This window comes from Plectropomus leopardus, chromosome 4 (assembly GCF_026936395.1).
Source record: "Plectropomus leopardus strain MGB_pleo_1.0 chromosome 4, ASM2693639v1, whole genome shotgun sequence".
Taxonomy (NCBI): domain Eukaryota; kingdom Metazoa; phylum Chordata; class Actinopteri; order Perciformes; family Serranidae; genus Plectropomus; species Plectropomus leopardus.
The window spans coordinates 37,457,023-37,473,697 of record NC_142179.1 but is presented as its reverse complement, the minus strand read 5'-3'; the positions used below and the strand labels follow the sequence as shown (position 1 = coordinate 37,473,697).

Here is a 16,675-nt window from a genome sequence, read left to right as displayed (position 1 = left end):
CATACAACAGCCAGATGTTAGTGGAATTTTTTTGTGGAGTTAGAAAGGGGCTTCAGAAAGTTTGCCAGACCATCTTCTCAGTCAGAGCTCGGGGTGGACAATATATCGAATTTACTCTATACTGTGTATCGCGGCTTGTTCCTCGTGCAATGTATAAAATAACTTTGTGACCATAGAGTATTAAATATGCCGTTTTGAAGAGCCATCAGCGTTTTGGCTCTCTTGCTTTCTTCTGCAGCTCTCTGTCTCACTCACTCACTCACACACTCACACACTCACTCACACACTCACACACTCACTCACACACTCACACACTCACTCACACACTCACTCACACACACACACACACACACACACACACACACACACACACACACACACACACACACACGCACATGCGCACACACACACAGACAGACACACAGAGCAGGGCTTCTTCAGGACTCCAGTCACATTTTGGAGCACTACTGCGATTTTCAAATATTATTAATATATTATTTCTAGATCTGGTAGTCTGTTTCTAGCTTACAGCGAACTTAATGAGTGGTAGTGCGGCATGTGTATTTGCAGTGAACGAATCGTGACTATTTTGTCACATTTACAGGGAGAGAATCCTCGTGGTTAAAGACGCCGCAGTGTCTGTTTAACTGTCTGCAAACGCTAACAACCAACTGTTGACTGAAGGCTTCAAGCTCACAGTAAAAAAAAAAATATTGACAATTTCGGGCTGAGACAAGCCAGGTGCTTCAAAACAAAAGCACCATGGGTCCTCATTTGATTAAATCATAACAATACATTTTAAAATTCCACTATAAAAGTACTTTATTCAACTTTCTTATATCCTTATCCCAATTAAATATTATTACAACAGCAGTGTATTCAACTTTATCATTTCAGAATCAGAATCAGAATCAGAAAAAGATTTATTGCCAGGTATAATTAACACAATACGAGGAATTTGTTCTGGTGGGTTGGTGCAACATACATATAGAAAAAAAAGAAAAAACAGATAAAATAGAAGATACAAATATAAGATATAAAAAGTACGAGATAAGATATAAAAAGTACAGTAGCTACTTTGGCTTTATTGTACTTTATTTAACATTACTGTAATTGCTGTTCATTCAATATTTTTTATTTTAGTAGTAAACAATAGTTTTCATTTAAAAATATTGCGATATATATCGCGATACTGCTTTAAAATATTGCGATATTATTTTTAAGCCATATTGCCCAGCCCTACTCAGAGCCAAACAATATTAAAACAGTCTTCCTGTTGAATTAGGAGAGCACACTAATTACCTCACCTTCAAACATGAGCTGAAGGGATGGCTTATGGCAAGCCAAACTTGTATCATAAGCAATCCTACTACCTCATCTCTGGCATTGCCTTTACTTGCAATCGCATTTTTATGCATCTGCTACTTTTGTAATGTATCTACTGCATGTATTTTATTGTGTTGTTTTGTGTTGTATTTTGTCATGCTGTGGCATTGTATTAATAACATTAGGCCATGTTTGTAATAGTCTGTCTTAGATCTACAGATGGAAATGAGCTCATTGGCTAACTCAGATTAATACTAAGGTGGAAACTGTTCTTGGTAAATCAGTCAGTCAGTCAGTCAGTCAGTCAGTCAGTCAGTCAATCAGTCAGTCAGTCAGTCAGTCAGTCATTTTCTGTAACCGCTTGTCCTCGTAAGGGTCGCGGGGGGCTGGAGCCAATCCCAGCTGTCATTGGGCGGAAGACAGGGTACACCCTGGACAGTTCGCCAGACCATCGCAGGGCCTAAATCAATCAATAACAATAATAATAATAAATAAAGATCAAAATAATGAAACATGGAATAATGGCACGAACAGTATGAAGGTTCTTAAGGTATATATATGAGAAGGAGAGTTCATGTGAGCTGTTCCTACAGAATTAGCTACTAGCTATCTAGCTGCTACCCTGCAGTTCCTCTCTGCCTCCTGGTCCAAGAAACGACTTTTTCCACAAGGAGTTAAAGACCTTAGGAGAGGGGGAGATAGACCTGGTGCATCAGGCAGAGCAGGTGGACATCTCTTACATCTTGTCTGTTAAGGTCTTAATCCTTATCAAATACAACACAGAAAAACAGTCACAAGTTAACATATGCGCCTAACATGGGGGGCTCAGGTAGACACGGCTAAGGGTTCAAAGGTCACCAATGCTCAGTCAGTGTGAGAAAGGCCTATTCTAAAGTTGCCATTTAGAGTTAACTCCTCATCCTCTTTAACAGTCACTGACAATCACTTTTCAATTCAAAATTACTTATTATTAATAACTCAAAAGCAGTCTACTGGACTACTGGTTGGTGTTGGTGTTTCAGAGCTGTAATATTTACTAAAATAAGGATTTGGTCATGACAAACACATGAACTCATGTGGACAGCATGTGTGTTTTCATAGAGAACTGCACATGAGTAAGTGCAAAGAGAGGATGAAGTAGATAGTCTGAGGCTGCTGTCCAGCAGGTTAATGCTGCCTGCTGAACCTCGAGATTAACCTGGACATCTGATGAATCTAAGACTCTTGTGTAATGCAACAAACTGCAGCACACACAGGCGGGACCTTTACCCTCCTATGGGAATCTGTGCTCGGAAAGTCAATAATGGAGGCAGATGAGCAGCTTTCCTGCTCAGCTCAATGAGAAGAGCAAGACACTGACTGTACGCAGAGGTTTCAATCCCTGCCCTAACGAATGGGTGATATGGAGAAAATCACATTTTGATCTAAGACCTAAATATCAATATTACGGCAAAATTGTAGGGTTGACAATTTGTGCTTTTACAAAATATTTACACAAGATTTTTGATCAGTAGTGATCATCCATTTAGATATAATGAGTACTTTAAGGCAAAAGGTTAAAAAATTAAATCATTTGATAGTAATGCAGTCTTTAAAACCAGGAAAAGACAACACTTAGAATATCACAATATATCCTAAACCTAAGACCAGCCACCACCTGCCTGACTTACTGGCTCCAATCATTCAAAGTCCAGACTGCTCAGGCAATGTCACACAAAAGAAGACAGAGAATCACACACTGTGATCACCGAAAACACCCTCCCATGGGTCCACACTGTGGATTATTAGACATGCTGCTTTTGTATCACATTTTGTGATATACTGCTACTGTTAATTATTACTATATGATAGTACTATTTCTATAGAATTGTGCTTCTTAAAGTGTTTTGTTAAAAAGAAGTTGAAGCTTTGATGAAGGTACCATAACTTTGAGATTTTGTTGAGTTTGGGAGTTACCATAAGTTTGATTGTTAAGATGCTATGAAATATTTTATGATTATCTATATTAATCTGTTGACTGTTTTTAAATCAGTAACAGATCATCCAAACAATGTTAGGGAACAATTTAAAAATCTGAGTTCAAAGTGCAACATCTGGAGTTTTTCTTTGATAAAATACTGACAGATGTCTGAGACCACATCCACCTTTTCATTTGAAACCAGTGTTTTAAAACAAAAATGATCTCCATGCACAAGGACAATTTCAGAATTAATCTCTGTCTATACAAACACGCCTGAAAGAGCATATAACATAGCCTTTCACATACAGTGGGCATGTGCGTACCGATGTAAGCAGACTGTCTACACTGCAGTTTGTTGCTTAGTTACTGAAGATACTACAGAGGTGGTGCAATTTAAGACCAGTGATTTCTTTGCTTGGACTGACGACGAGGTGGAACCATTACTGAAAGTAACACTGGAGTATAAGGCAGTCAAGGCTGCAGAAAAAAGTTTGTTTTGACTTGACCAGCTGTGATTGATTAGACCCAACTGAGTGGGATCATGGGTGTCTGCATCATTGTTTCCAAAAATCTGTTTCTGCCCGTATACACTAAAACACAACCCTGGAGTTTTTAAACTAAAACAAGGCGACAGCCTTTTCAAAGGTTTCTCTCCAACAGTTCTAAAATGTTAAACTCATATGAACACTAGGCGTGAACTCAGCAATGGTAATGTATTAAGAATTGAAAATTTATCATTGTTGATGTAGCCTAAGCTCATCCGAGCCATTTGGATTCATCTGGATCTTCTGGTGTGATAACTTCAAAGTGGACAGCAAGTGGTCAACTCATATCCAACCCTTGGAAATCTATGGCTGATGCTAAATCCATGTTTTGTACCATCTACTGTATGTGATTATGTTTTAGAGTGTGACTGTTGAAACCTGTTGAAGGGTGTGGATGAAGCCGTTCGGAGTCAAACACATGACACTGTGTACCTCATGGGACATGCGATGAAGAAACCTGATAGTGTGGCTGCTTTCAGTGGTTGACCTAGTCACCCATCACCAATTAAAAAGGAATAAACAGGCCATAGTAACATCATCTGTGATACTCAAATGAGCAGGATTAGGGTTTTTGTGTGTATATCATTTAAAGGGCCGGCTCATCAGAGGCATGTGACTGAGCTGAGAGCTAAGCCTCCCAGAGAGAGGGGGTTTTCATAGCGGGCTGCAGAGTTCATGTACTAGAGGTAATTAGAAGGAGGTGGGGGTGTACATGGCATAAAGCCTCTCCCAGATAATGACTGCTGAATTGAGGACTTCTAAAGCCCAGAGACAGATTACCATTTAAATGGTGGAAGGTTTAAATGTGCTGCCTGCAGAAGACTGCAGGGGCAGCCATACTGTACAAAGACAATGGGGCGTCACACAGTGAGCCCATCCTGGGATTAGAATTTAACTATTTTGGTGATTAACTCCATACAGCACAGAGGTTAAGGCGACTTGAAGAGGAAGCCCTGCCAGTCAGAGAAATATCCCTGATGCTGTTGACTCTTCTTTTTAGAGCTCAGCGTGTGACCATAACACTTTATTAAGATAATTAACACTACTGTATTCTTAAATAAGTATTTCACCAACATAAAGAGGTTCCTAACATAAAGCTGGGAACTATGCAGAAGAAAGAGGCAAATACTTTTGAAATTGGTGCTACATGACCAGAGAAAAAAGACAAAAAGGGCTGTGGCACTGGCTTTTGCTTAAGAGGTACAAAACCTACAACCTCCAGAATGCACTGTGCTGCAACAGTCCAATAAATGCTCCTGCTGGAGAGTGACCATATAAAACTCGTTTAAAAACTGCAATGTATCATCTTTTAAAAAAGTAGGACTAAAGGATATAGAACAGCTAATGATATTTATTTATCTATTAATTTCCAGGTTTTTGTCTTGAGTAATTGTTTGGTCTATAAAATGTCAGAAAAACGGTGAAAGGTGACCATCATAGTTTTCTAAAACCTTCCTTTGTCCAACCAATAGTTCATAACCTAAATATATTCATTTTACAATTGCATAAGACAAAGAAAAAGCAGCACATCCTCACATCTAAGAAAGTGGAACAGGGAATGTTGGGTTTTTTCTTTAAAAAAACAAACAAACTCACAACTGTATAATCAGGGGAAAAAAACAAAAATTACATCAATCGATTGAGTAATTAATCATTTTTGCCTTATAAATAATACAATAGCTACATAACTGATTTCACAAAGGGACACAAGATCAAAAGTGATGTATGGCTTTGCCTTGGATTCATGGTCTTGTGTAAAAAAATAATTTCCAAATTTTTTTATTTAAAGTGTTGAGCTCCTTTGAGGATTTCCCCCAATGTTGAAGGTTTAAAGAAATTGTTTCGATTATTTCAAATATGCATCATCTAAAAAAAATAAATAAATAAAAATGTAAAAACAATTGTGAAAAATTATGAGATATGTCATTTATAATCTTGTAATTGAAAAATGAGTAATGAATGTGACAGGTTTCTGGAGCATGGAGAATCACCTTCTACTTTCTTTATAACCCTTTAAAGGTGTTGGTCCTCAAAAATGCTTAAACAATGCGACTAATTTTGATTGTTCGACACTTACAATAAAAGTGGACTTTTAAGGATTTATCACACATTTTGGCTACAAAACTGCTTTGCAGGTAAGCAAACACTGCATGGTTTGCAGTTGTTTACTATAGCCCCTTTCCCTCTATGCAAAGAAACACCTCTTACACGTGTGTTAAATGACTCCGCAGCAATCATGGGTATTTATCGGCTCTGACTCAAATCGGCATTGATGGAAAGACAACCCCGGGGTAAACATGCTAATTTAGCCCCTGAACTGGAGAGATGGAATTTCGCAATACCACATAACACGCCCAAGCAGCGCTCAAATAATTACTTGTTAGTCTTCACTGAGTTTGAACGAGACTGAATAAGTAAGAGATATAAAGAATTAAGATATATAAAGAAAAGTAACCATCGAAAACATTTTCATCTGCCTGCATGCTACTTTCTACTCCTAACTGACCTGACCTGACCTGTTTTCTGTCTGGACTGTGATATAAAATGTGACATACCAGTAAAAAAATCATAAAGGCACACTTGTCTGCTGCAGAACACTGCACACACTTCTGGTCTATTGGCAATGGGAAGGGCATTTATAACCTATTTTTAGCAGATTTACCCATGTTTTAAAAAGCTACGTATACTTTTGGTGAAAAAGGACATGTATTTTACCCTTTGAAATCTGAAGCAACTTCACTTTTCTTGTGCTGCTTTCAGATGCCTTTCACACATACTTAAAACCTGAGCAAACTGGCACGATAGTTTAAAAAAATAAATAAAATAAAAAGGCAATGATGAAAATGGCAACTTTGCAGATTTAGGAAAATTATTTTTAAAAATCTAGGGAAAAAAGTCAAGGGAAAAAAGATAAAAGCTAGGGAAAAATGATCATTATCATAATTATATATTCAAAATTATGTTACAAAATTCTTTTAGTTTTTAAGCACTTTCTAAAGGTCATTTGCTTTTATTTAGTTATTTTACTCATTTACTTTTACTTTTTACTACTTTCTTACAATTTTTTGAGTCATTTCCTCTCAAGTTAATCAACAAAAAGATTAGAGTAAAATCTATCAATGAATGCTTACTTGCAGTATATTGTTAATATTCATGTACTCCTCCATAATTGCAGGGCAGACTTATGGCTAGACCAGAGGTTGGTTAGGAGGTCAATTTAATGCATATTGTCAAATAAATAAACAATTATAGTTTTATAACTATAAAAGTTGGGGAGTCCTGTTTTTGTTTTTTAGAGTCTTCTGCCTGCTAGCTGTGAGTGAACTGCAGTCTGGGTAACGAAGAGCACAAGTGTGAGTTGAGGGGCAGTTCAGCGCAGATTCAGCTAAAGTCTCAATAAAGAGCTTTTCTTAGCTGCTAAGCTTCAGAATAAAGTAGAGTGACACCTCTATGAAGCCTGAGAAGAGAGACCCAGCCAACTTCTCACTATCCTCCTCTGTGCACTGTCAGCAGGAAAGCCTGCTTTTACTATAAAGTGATCACCCCTACACATGTTACTGTAAATGGAGCTGAGCGTGAGGTCATGTGAAGGACCCTGGCATCATAAAACTAGAGGGAGATCAAATAAATGACCTCCTCAGGCAACCATTTGTTGGCCCATGTGCTCATTCAGACAACACATTCAAAGCATATATTCCAGTGGCCAGCCTATGTGAAACGCCTGACTTCCTTCTCGGAGGAAAAAACACAATGGCTATTAGCTGGCTTCACTCGGGCTTATTTGCCAAATCTATCACCCTGTCTTTCAAGTGCATGGCCACCATATAAACAGGCCGATTCACACCTTCACACACTTGATCTTAGATCGTCACATCCTATGACTCCTCCTCCTCCTGCCCGGGGATGACAGTTAAATATTCATGATGACATTCACTCAACTATTTCTCTTTGTAAAGCCTGTCTGCAGCTGCCTGAGCCTCAGTCTGTGGCAGTCTGGTAAACACCTAACATGCACCCTGACTACTAATATATTCAGTATTCAGAAAAAAAAAATTGAAACCTGGTACAACATAAGATTTCCTGCACTGCGTTCAGACGTCTTTTACAAAAATTTGAATTTGTAATCCTGAGAAAAATGTTTTGATTTGTCATGAAAACATGACTAAAAAGGCAGCAAACATCTTGGGAAGAAATTGCAAGACATTCTCTCTCTCTCTCTCTCTCTCTCTACCACAGACGCTGTAGTGTGTATGCCAGGCCAGTAGATTATGGTGTAACTTTGTAATGACACACCATAAAACAACACCATGATTGTGCGCATAAGGGCGGTGAGTATAAACAAACAAGAACACACACGAGAATTGACAGCCTTGTCTGGACAGACGATTAAATAGCAGGATGTCCATTGGCTATTTGTCTGAGATGTAATGCACATGTGCAAATGTGCTGCCATGACATCACCGTTCCCACAGGATCCACTCATTGCCAGAAGGGTCGGTTTTCAGGCCCCCAAAACGCCGTTGTCGTGTAAAAGAAAGGCCAAACCACAACGACAGTTTAACAAATTAATGAAAGAAACCGTTGCCATGTAAACAACTCATTAGTCTAACAAAGTGATGATGTTGCGCCTAATGACAACCTCACAGTTATCTCAGCTTGTGCTCTGTGACTGCACAGTCTGTAAACACAAAGCCTGCGTTACACACTGGGGTAGAGGAGTTTGCATTAGTTGCATTATGGGAATTGAAGGATTGAGACCATTTTTTTTTTAATCTGCTGTCTATAAATCCTGCACTTTATAGAAATTCAGAAGTAAATTGCTTGAGTACTCCTTTAACCCTCGAAACCTGAGCAAATTTATTTCAAACACATGAGAAAAGGGCAATTCACCACAAAAGAAATAAAAACAAAAGAAATTAGTTATAACTACAAGAAATTTACCTTAAAAGTAGTAAGAAAAAAAATAAAAAAGCAACAAAATGAATAAAGCAAACAAGAAAAAGTTAGAAAACTGCTCAAAAAAAATTATATGAATTATAAATATAGATTTTCTGTAGACAGTTTCCTTTTTTTATTTTTGGAACATTTCTTACCTATATCCCCATTGCCTTTTCCCCATGTTTTTGAAAGAAATTGCACCACTTTGCTCAGGGTTCACAGGTTTAAAACCCTTTGAAAAGCATCTGAAAGCAGTACAAGAAAACTAATGTAGCTCCATGTTTCAAAGGGTTAATATGTTAAATGTTTTAGCACTACTAATGGATTGCACATAGTTTGTGACCTACAGTATGTTAATGAAGTCTGTACTGTAAGGTTGCTTTGAAGAATTTTACATTTTTTTAATATGAATCGTTGCTAAACTTGGAGGTTGTGGTTAGATGGTTGCAGCTAAAAAATGTTTCTGCAATTCAGTAAGATTTCTTAATGACACTGGGACACTTACATTTTGGTGCAATTTTTCACAGTTAAAGAAAAGCTGCCTTTGGTAAAATAACCTATAAATGACTGAAAAAATCAAGAAATAGTCAGTTTGTGAATTCAACACAAGGTCATTAAAAGGAGACATGAGGATGACTCCGCCTGAGGTGACAATGAAGAGTTATAAAAGCAGTGCTTCATCTTGAACTCCACCCACTCTCTCTAACTCCAGTGCAGAAAACCCCCGATGCTCTGTGTCAACCCCCCCCCAAACACACACACACACACACACACACACACACACCCTAACCTAAGGCCCATTAAAGGCTGCATTGTTTCCCAGGGGTCAGCCCGGGTTTCATTTCAAACTTTAACGCAAACCAGGAAATGCAAGTTGAGCATTTTAGGTTCCTGTTGATGGCAAAGACGAATGGCGCTCTCATTTCCCACTGCTCCCAATATGTCCCAACAAATGTAACCCAGCAGACTGAGTGATACGTGCAGCACTTGTCATGTGGAACTATAAGGACCAGTCCTCACAGACACAGAGAGAATTTGGTTGAATGTATGAGAGAATTATTTTTGAGGCTGAAATCAGTCTATTGCTGTTTAAAGACTTGTTCCTGCTCTGGGAGGCTTTAACTAGCGCTCAGGATTCACCGTCTGCGTGACCCTGTGTGAGCTGCATCATGCTGAGAACAGAGATGTATCGTGGCCAAATCTCCCTATTGTCCGCAGCCTGCACACACAAAGGGTGATGTATAGTGTAAAGCAGCCCTTTGAGTGGCTGACAGAGCAACAAGGCCTGCTGCTGACGGGGTTTTCTCTTCAGGTTTTGTCTCAGGCTTTCCATCACAATCATGCCCAGCTGAGACAGGGAGCGGGGGTTGGAATCTGCTGTACTTTTCCGCTGCTGGCACCCTCCCTCTCTCCCTCCCTCCTGTCTCTCAGCCTTTTCTCTTCCCCCTTTTCCCCTCCTCATATCTCTTCTCCTCTGAAACTTATCTCCCCTTGCTCGGGGTGAAGGAGATTACCAGACTATGACTGGCATGTACATGGACGCACATCTAACGCATTGACGGAAGTTAAAGGCATCTGAAGACCCTCCATGACTCAGACCCAGCATTCCAGGCAGCCCACACTGTGATGCTAATCTTTAAAGTAACATGCATGGAGTTGCAGATTGGGCTCACCCACGAGACAATGGCGACCTGTTGACATTGCTGTCCTGATAATATACACCCAGGCTTAGAGGCTGAATCATTAGCATTGAGTAATACCACACCAAAGATAGGCCACAATGTCATGCTAATATGTGCCACATGTGATGCTACATTGTTGAATAATGTGGGAAGAGGCTTCAACTGTAGTCTGCCTCACTGTCTCTGCTGCTTTTTGCATCTCAAAACATCATTTACATCTTATTTTAAAATTCCAAATAAGAATTTTAATCTGCATGTGAGGAACTCTGGTGAGGTGGGTTCTTAAATTCATACATTAAGACTGGTGTGCATGTGAGTTACTCTTCGTTTTTTTTAGGTAACTTTCTGTAATATTACAAAGTATATTACCAATAGGACAGGGATTCTCTTTAAGTTACTAATATTATATTTTCCTCAAGAAATTACAGTAGGTTTCCACCAAAATATTGCCTTTTTTTCAAAAACTCTTTTGACATGGTTTGTTGTTTTTTCTCCCAGAAAAGGAAGTTAGCATTAAACCATTTTTTTATGACGGAAGTTACTTGAATAGAAAGAAATATCCCCACCTCATGCTACTGAGTTTTTTTACTTTATGTATTGTATATCCAAAAAATGTAAATGGAGTTTGGTGTGTTGAACCAGATGAAGAATCATTAAAGAACGAAACATGTTTTTTCAAGTTGGTGTGTTGCTTGGATTTATTTTGTGCCAGAAGATGTTGTGTAATACTCAAACAATCTATAAAGCTATCTTTAATTTCACAGACCATTTTATCAATGGGGCTTAGTATCTCTCATAATGACTAACATTATTATTTCTTCAACAAATTACGATGAATATTTTTAGTTTTTGTAATGTATATCTAAAGATGTAAACAGAGTTTGGTGTGTTGAACCAGATGAACACTCATGAAAGAATATAACATGCTTGGTCCACTTTAGTTAGTGTTTTACTTTTTGTGTGTGTTACCTATCTATAAAACATTACATAACGTATCTCTTGAATTTCTTTTAAAAATATAAATAAATCCCAACTGGTTTTGACAATTTATTGCTTATTGCTTATTTAATTTACATCTGTCACTTTATATATATATATATAAAACACTGGGTTTATTTTTTAAAAAGTTGCAAAGTAATATGCCTGTGGCCTGTGCTACTAGGATTCAATCATTTATTGTAAATATTGCTTATTTTTCACCACATCTTGTGACTGTGACATTAACACTTTTGTGTGTTATTTTATGACTAAAGTGAGTTGATTTGCATATAACACTCAATAAATATGACACCGGACTTACTTTAATTGCAGCAAAGAAATATGACAGTGCTTCTAAATATTTTACTGTCCTTCACTGTGAATTTTAAAAACACATAAAGGAGTTTGATGTGTTGAACCAGATCATAAAACATGTTTTGTCCAATTTACTAGGTCTTCTACTTTTATCAGCTTGTATGTGTTTCTTTTGTTTTGTGGAATAAGATTTTGCATTACCCTTTTTTTATAATAACAAGCAAAATATAACATATGTTTGACGTCACTGTTCTGAGCCTTGTTGCTATTTTCCTTTCAATTGAAAAACATGGAACTGATGCTTCTCTTGAAAATACTAATATTCTTAAGTGTAAAGTGAACTGCAACAGGTTTTTCACAAAAATATTGTTAAAATAAAGTTTTTTTTAATGACTGAAATCAGTTCATTTTTACAACTGTTATTTAATAAATTTAACACTGGGTTTACTCAAACAGCCAAGAAATATCACTATCACATAATTTCAATTTTATTTTTATTTTCTGTAAATAGATAAAAAGCACTGAAGTAGTTTGTTGTGTTCAACCAGAACATTAAACAATCATAAAATTATAATAAAACATGCTTAGTCCACTTTAATTAGTCTTCTACTTCTATTAATGTTCGCACCTTGCTTTCATGTATTTTGTGCAGGAAGAGTTTGTGTTACTGTTTTTTATATAAAGAAAGAAAGTTGTGTTATAAGAGAGAAAGGAGAAACTGCAGAAAGGCTGCATGTTAGACATCCCTTTCCTGAGCCTGTGCCTTGTTCCTTCTACCCTTTCATTTGCAGAACATGAAACCACTGTTTAAAAGAGCAGAGACTAGTTTTGGCCCTGAGCTCCATTTAATGTCCGTCCGCACACGCTGATATGAACCATGTGGTGAGTTTAACGGCCTGGGCCTTGTGATACACACTCATATAAAAGTGCTGTTAATGAATGTTGAGTCTCCCCTTCATATACTGGGGTTGGGCGAAGGGGGGGGGGGGTTCCTACTGACCACAGAGCCAGCAGGAGAAACTCCCACTGATGTTTCCCATGCAGGACCCACCAAAATACTGCAACATGGCCCCCATTAAAAAGCTTGTTGTGCCTCAGAACATCCTCTGAGGCCAATGTGTCTTTACCTAATAATAAGCAAGAAAAATGTGCGATGATAAGTTTATTCCCGTGTGTGTGTGTGTGTGTGTGCGTGTGCTGGGGGGAAGGGCAGTTGAAATAACACACCCTTGAAAGACAAAGATCTGCAACATGATGGTGTGTGTGTGTGTGTGACAGTGCTTTGGCCTGAGAGATGGATATGTTTCAGTGAAATTAGGAAAAAGGAGCGTGTGCGGCTGGATGAGCCGCCCCTCTCATTGGCTATTTATAGGCAAGCATTACATAGTCACAGGAGTCCCTGACCTCCCCCACTGTTACTATTGATCTTCCCACAGTTTCTGTCCCCTGCATCTACATCCACAACAACAACCTCTCACCCTCCTCTCTCTCTCTCTGTCCTCCTCATCTTCTTTGGTTCTGCTTTTTCCTCTAAATTAATGCCATCTTCCCAAAATACAGAACAATCTCAGCACAGAGGGGCTTCCTGCAGGATGAATGTGATGTATTGAGAAGTGGTGTTAACCCTCACTCAGCTGGAGCACAACCAACATGGCTGCTGGCTGAGGGATTAACACAAGGGGGAGGGGACGAATACAGTAACACGGTTCCTCCACATGCAAGTCCTTGAAGGAAGATCTCAAATGAAAGACTTACTACCAGAAATTCTCTCATTGTTGTTAAACTCCCTGAGAGCCGATTATGTGCTGAAAATGATTTGAGTGAATGATCAATGAACGGTGAGATAAGTGCTTATCAAAGGACGTGCGGCAGTGATGAGCAGTCCAGGACACTTTGCTTTGCCATGTGGACTATATCTTAAGAGTGAGAGAGTATCACATTCCAAATTCCTGCAATACAAGGGGAGGGGGAGGGGGTGGGTGGGTGCTTGGGGTGGGATGCAGTGTGAAAACTGCCAAAGGAAGGTTATTTTATTCTAGCACTTAAGATCCTTTCCGTAAATGGCCAAATGAAGCGACAGACAGACCAGCTAAAAGCGATTTGGGTAGAGCGTTATCAACAAAGTTCAAGGAAAGATGGCCCACTTAACAGTCAGGCATCTAAAGAAGTGCTCTTTGTGTGAGGCTACACCAGCGTTCAAAACAGCGTGGAAGCACAAATACAGAAAAGATAAAAGAAAAGGGAAAAAAACAGCAATATGTGAAAGTGCTCTCAGTTCTGGCTGGCCAGCAGAGTGATCCTCCATCATATCAACACTGTGTAAACCCATATACCAAAGATCAATACATATGCAGCGCACCGCCGCTCGGAAATACGTCATAACACACACATAAACAAAGCACTTGAAGGCACTGATCGCAAGGAATGCAGTGCAAAGCTCAGCTCACTAGCCTGGCCTGAGAGTCACCAACAACTCTCTGCAGAAAGGGTTAACGTGATCAAATGTGGCACAAATTAAAAAGACATGTAGCATTTGTTTCATCAAAGTGCAGAGAGGATCTTGAGAGCAGCATATACAATGACTTATTGGGGCATTTAAAATGACATTAGTGCGTTAATAACCCTATAAACCTAAGCAAATCAGCTCGATTTCAAATTATGGCAAGAAGACAATGAGCACTTAGGGAAGAAAAAAAAAGAAAGTAAAGTAAGTAGAAAAAGTAAATTAACAGAAAATTCATTTAAAAAAATAAATAAAACAAAATGAATGGGTGATTAATAAATGAATACTTGATGATGATAGAGATTCTGTAAAAAAAAAAAAGAAGAAAATTATGATAATTAAGGATGTTTGGATATGTTTTCCAAGCTTATTGAATTAATTTCTAAATCCATATACATGACCAAGTTGCTCATTACCCTTTTTCCCCAATATATTTAAAAGAGTTCAAACCAATTTGCTCATGGTTCAAAGGTTTAAATACTTAAATGCAGCACAAGAAAAGTGATATACATCCAGGTTTTTTTTAATAGTAATTCCAGGGCAATATAATTTTTGAATAACATGCAGCAGAAATTGGCTGAATGCAAAGCCATGATTGAGGATTTAGCAACATACCAATCTAACACATATAAGAACAAAAAGTAGCCTAAACAACAAGGTACACATAAAACAATATTAGGGTACCAGAATGCAGTTAAAATGCATCTCTGCTCCCATTTACACAGAATTATGCTGACTTTAAGTTAGCCTAATAAAAGAAAGCCTTCTGTGCTGGCCTCCCTTACCTTCCCATGTATCCATTTCATGCTTCTCCCAGTCTGCCTGGACCCCATTCACGCACGGACCTGGCTAAAAGAAAGCCACAGGGCCTGCTTGCCTCATGACTCTCTTTTCTTTCTCTCTGCTCTCTCTCCCAGCGACCTCTTTCCTCGACAGCCTGCCCCTCTCTGACCACAGCCAGAGCCGAGCCACACCACTGGTCACTTTACTGCCTGGTCACATGACCACAGAGTTCAAACCCTGGGGTCATGGCTTGGCTTGAGGTCCAATGACAGCTAGGAGTTATCTGAGTGGAACTGATAGTCCTATTTTCGCTGCCGTTCAACAATACTACTCCACCACCACCAACACCCCTCCCTGCCCTCACCCAAATTAGCCTCCCCTCCCCTCCACCATGCCTCTGGCACTCCTGAGCAGGACCAAAGTGCATGTCCAAGCATAAACACAGGTTCAAGCTGACAAAACACACACACATTAACTAATTGAAGCACTAAGTGCGTCGGGGAAGAAGGTGAAGTTGTCTAAAGTTTCACAGCTTGCTTGGTTACAAACTGAGTTAACAGGAGAGCAGAAGGAGCTGAGGGCCAGTAAGATGGACACCAAGAGGTGGACCCTCCTCCTCTCCTGATCCTACACATTCCTGCATGTGGGACTAACACTGCATTCAAATTCAAATCTTGAAGTCAGATATTTCCAGCTAAACCTGAAATGTGTATGTCATTGATCTGCATGGATGTTCATATTAGTGCCAACATTTTGTTGATGATCTCTCATTTCCAGCTTATTTTAATTATTAATTAATTAATTAATTAATTGATAATCCTGGTGAGTAGGTAGTCTGAATGGAATACTAAAACACTTCAGTGTCCCTCAAGTAAGTCTGAAACATCCAACAAATGTAAAGAAATCACACATTTCAAAGAAACAGCTATCACTTTGATAAGATGCTGGCTGCTTTTACATAGAGACTGCGCAACAGGGCAGCTACGGAGTTCCTTCTTTATGCTGCAAAAGCATTTAAAAAAAAATGTGTGTCCATATGATAACATTGTGGGAAACATCCTTTTGTACATAGATCCGCAAAAACAACCAAAAATGTTGTAGTGTGCATGCCAGGCCAGTAGATGGAGGTGTAACTTTGTAATTACACACCACAGAAGAACATCAGCCGTGCAGCTGCGACGTCACCGTTCTCACAGGATCTTGCCAGTTTACACAGCGACTTTAAGGGTGGCGTTTCAAAAGTTTGCATTTTCAAGCCCCCAAAACACTGTTGTCGTGTGAAAGAAAGGCCAAACCGCAACAAAAGTTTTATGTTTCATGCAAGAACCGTTGCCATGTAAACGACCCCTTAGACTGGTTCTTCAATTTAGACAGAGTTTTTGTGCAGCTGCTTCCTTTGGTAGTTTATTTCCTGTTTTCTTTATTTTGCCCTAAGTAGGTATAAGCGAAGTATTCAGCTATCATATTTCCAACAGGTTCATACCAAAAAAAAAAGCTCTAGGTGCTATTTTTCAGGCAACTGGACTTGCTTGAGTTTCTTGAAGAAGTTTCACCCTTCTTCAGCATCTTCAGGAATGTGAAGTAAGTCCAGTTCCCAATCATACAGCACTTAGAATTTTCATGACCTGGATAACTGAGAATCTTC

The 16,675-nt window shown here is 38.8% G+C and overlaps 1 protein-coding gene across 2 annotated transcripts in view; it reads right to left on the bottom strand.

The window, feature by feature from the left end:
- nr6a1a (nuclear receptor subfamily 6, group A, member 1a) overlaps positions 1–16,675 on the bottom strand; it is a 126,338-nt gene that overhangs the window by 24,695 nt on the left and 84,968 nt on the right. Inside the window, exon 1 of one of the 2 annotated variants that reach the window (XM_088077230.1) lies at positions 15,033–15,173. The exons of the other annotated variant lie outside the window; for it this stretch is intronic. Within the exon in view, the coding sequence (XP_087933356.1) occupies positions 15,033–15,048 (16 nt within the window). The 5' untranslated portion in view covers positions 15,049–15,173. Of the gene's footprint in view, positions 1–15,032; positions 15,174–16,675 lie in introns of those variants that run through there. 2 annotated transcript variants of the gene reach the window in all.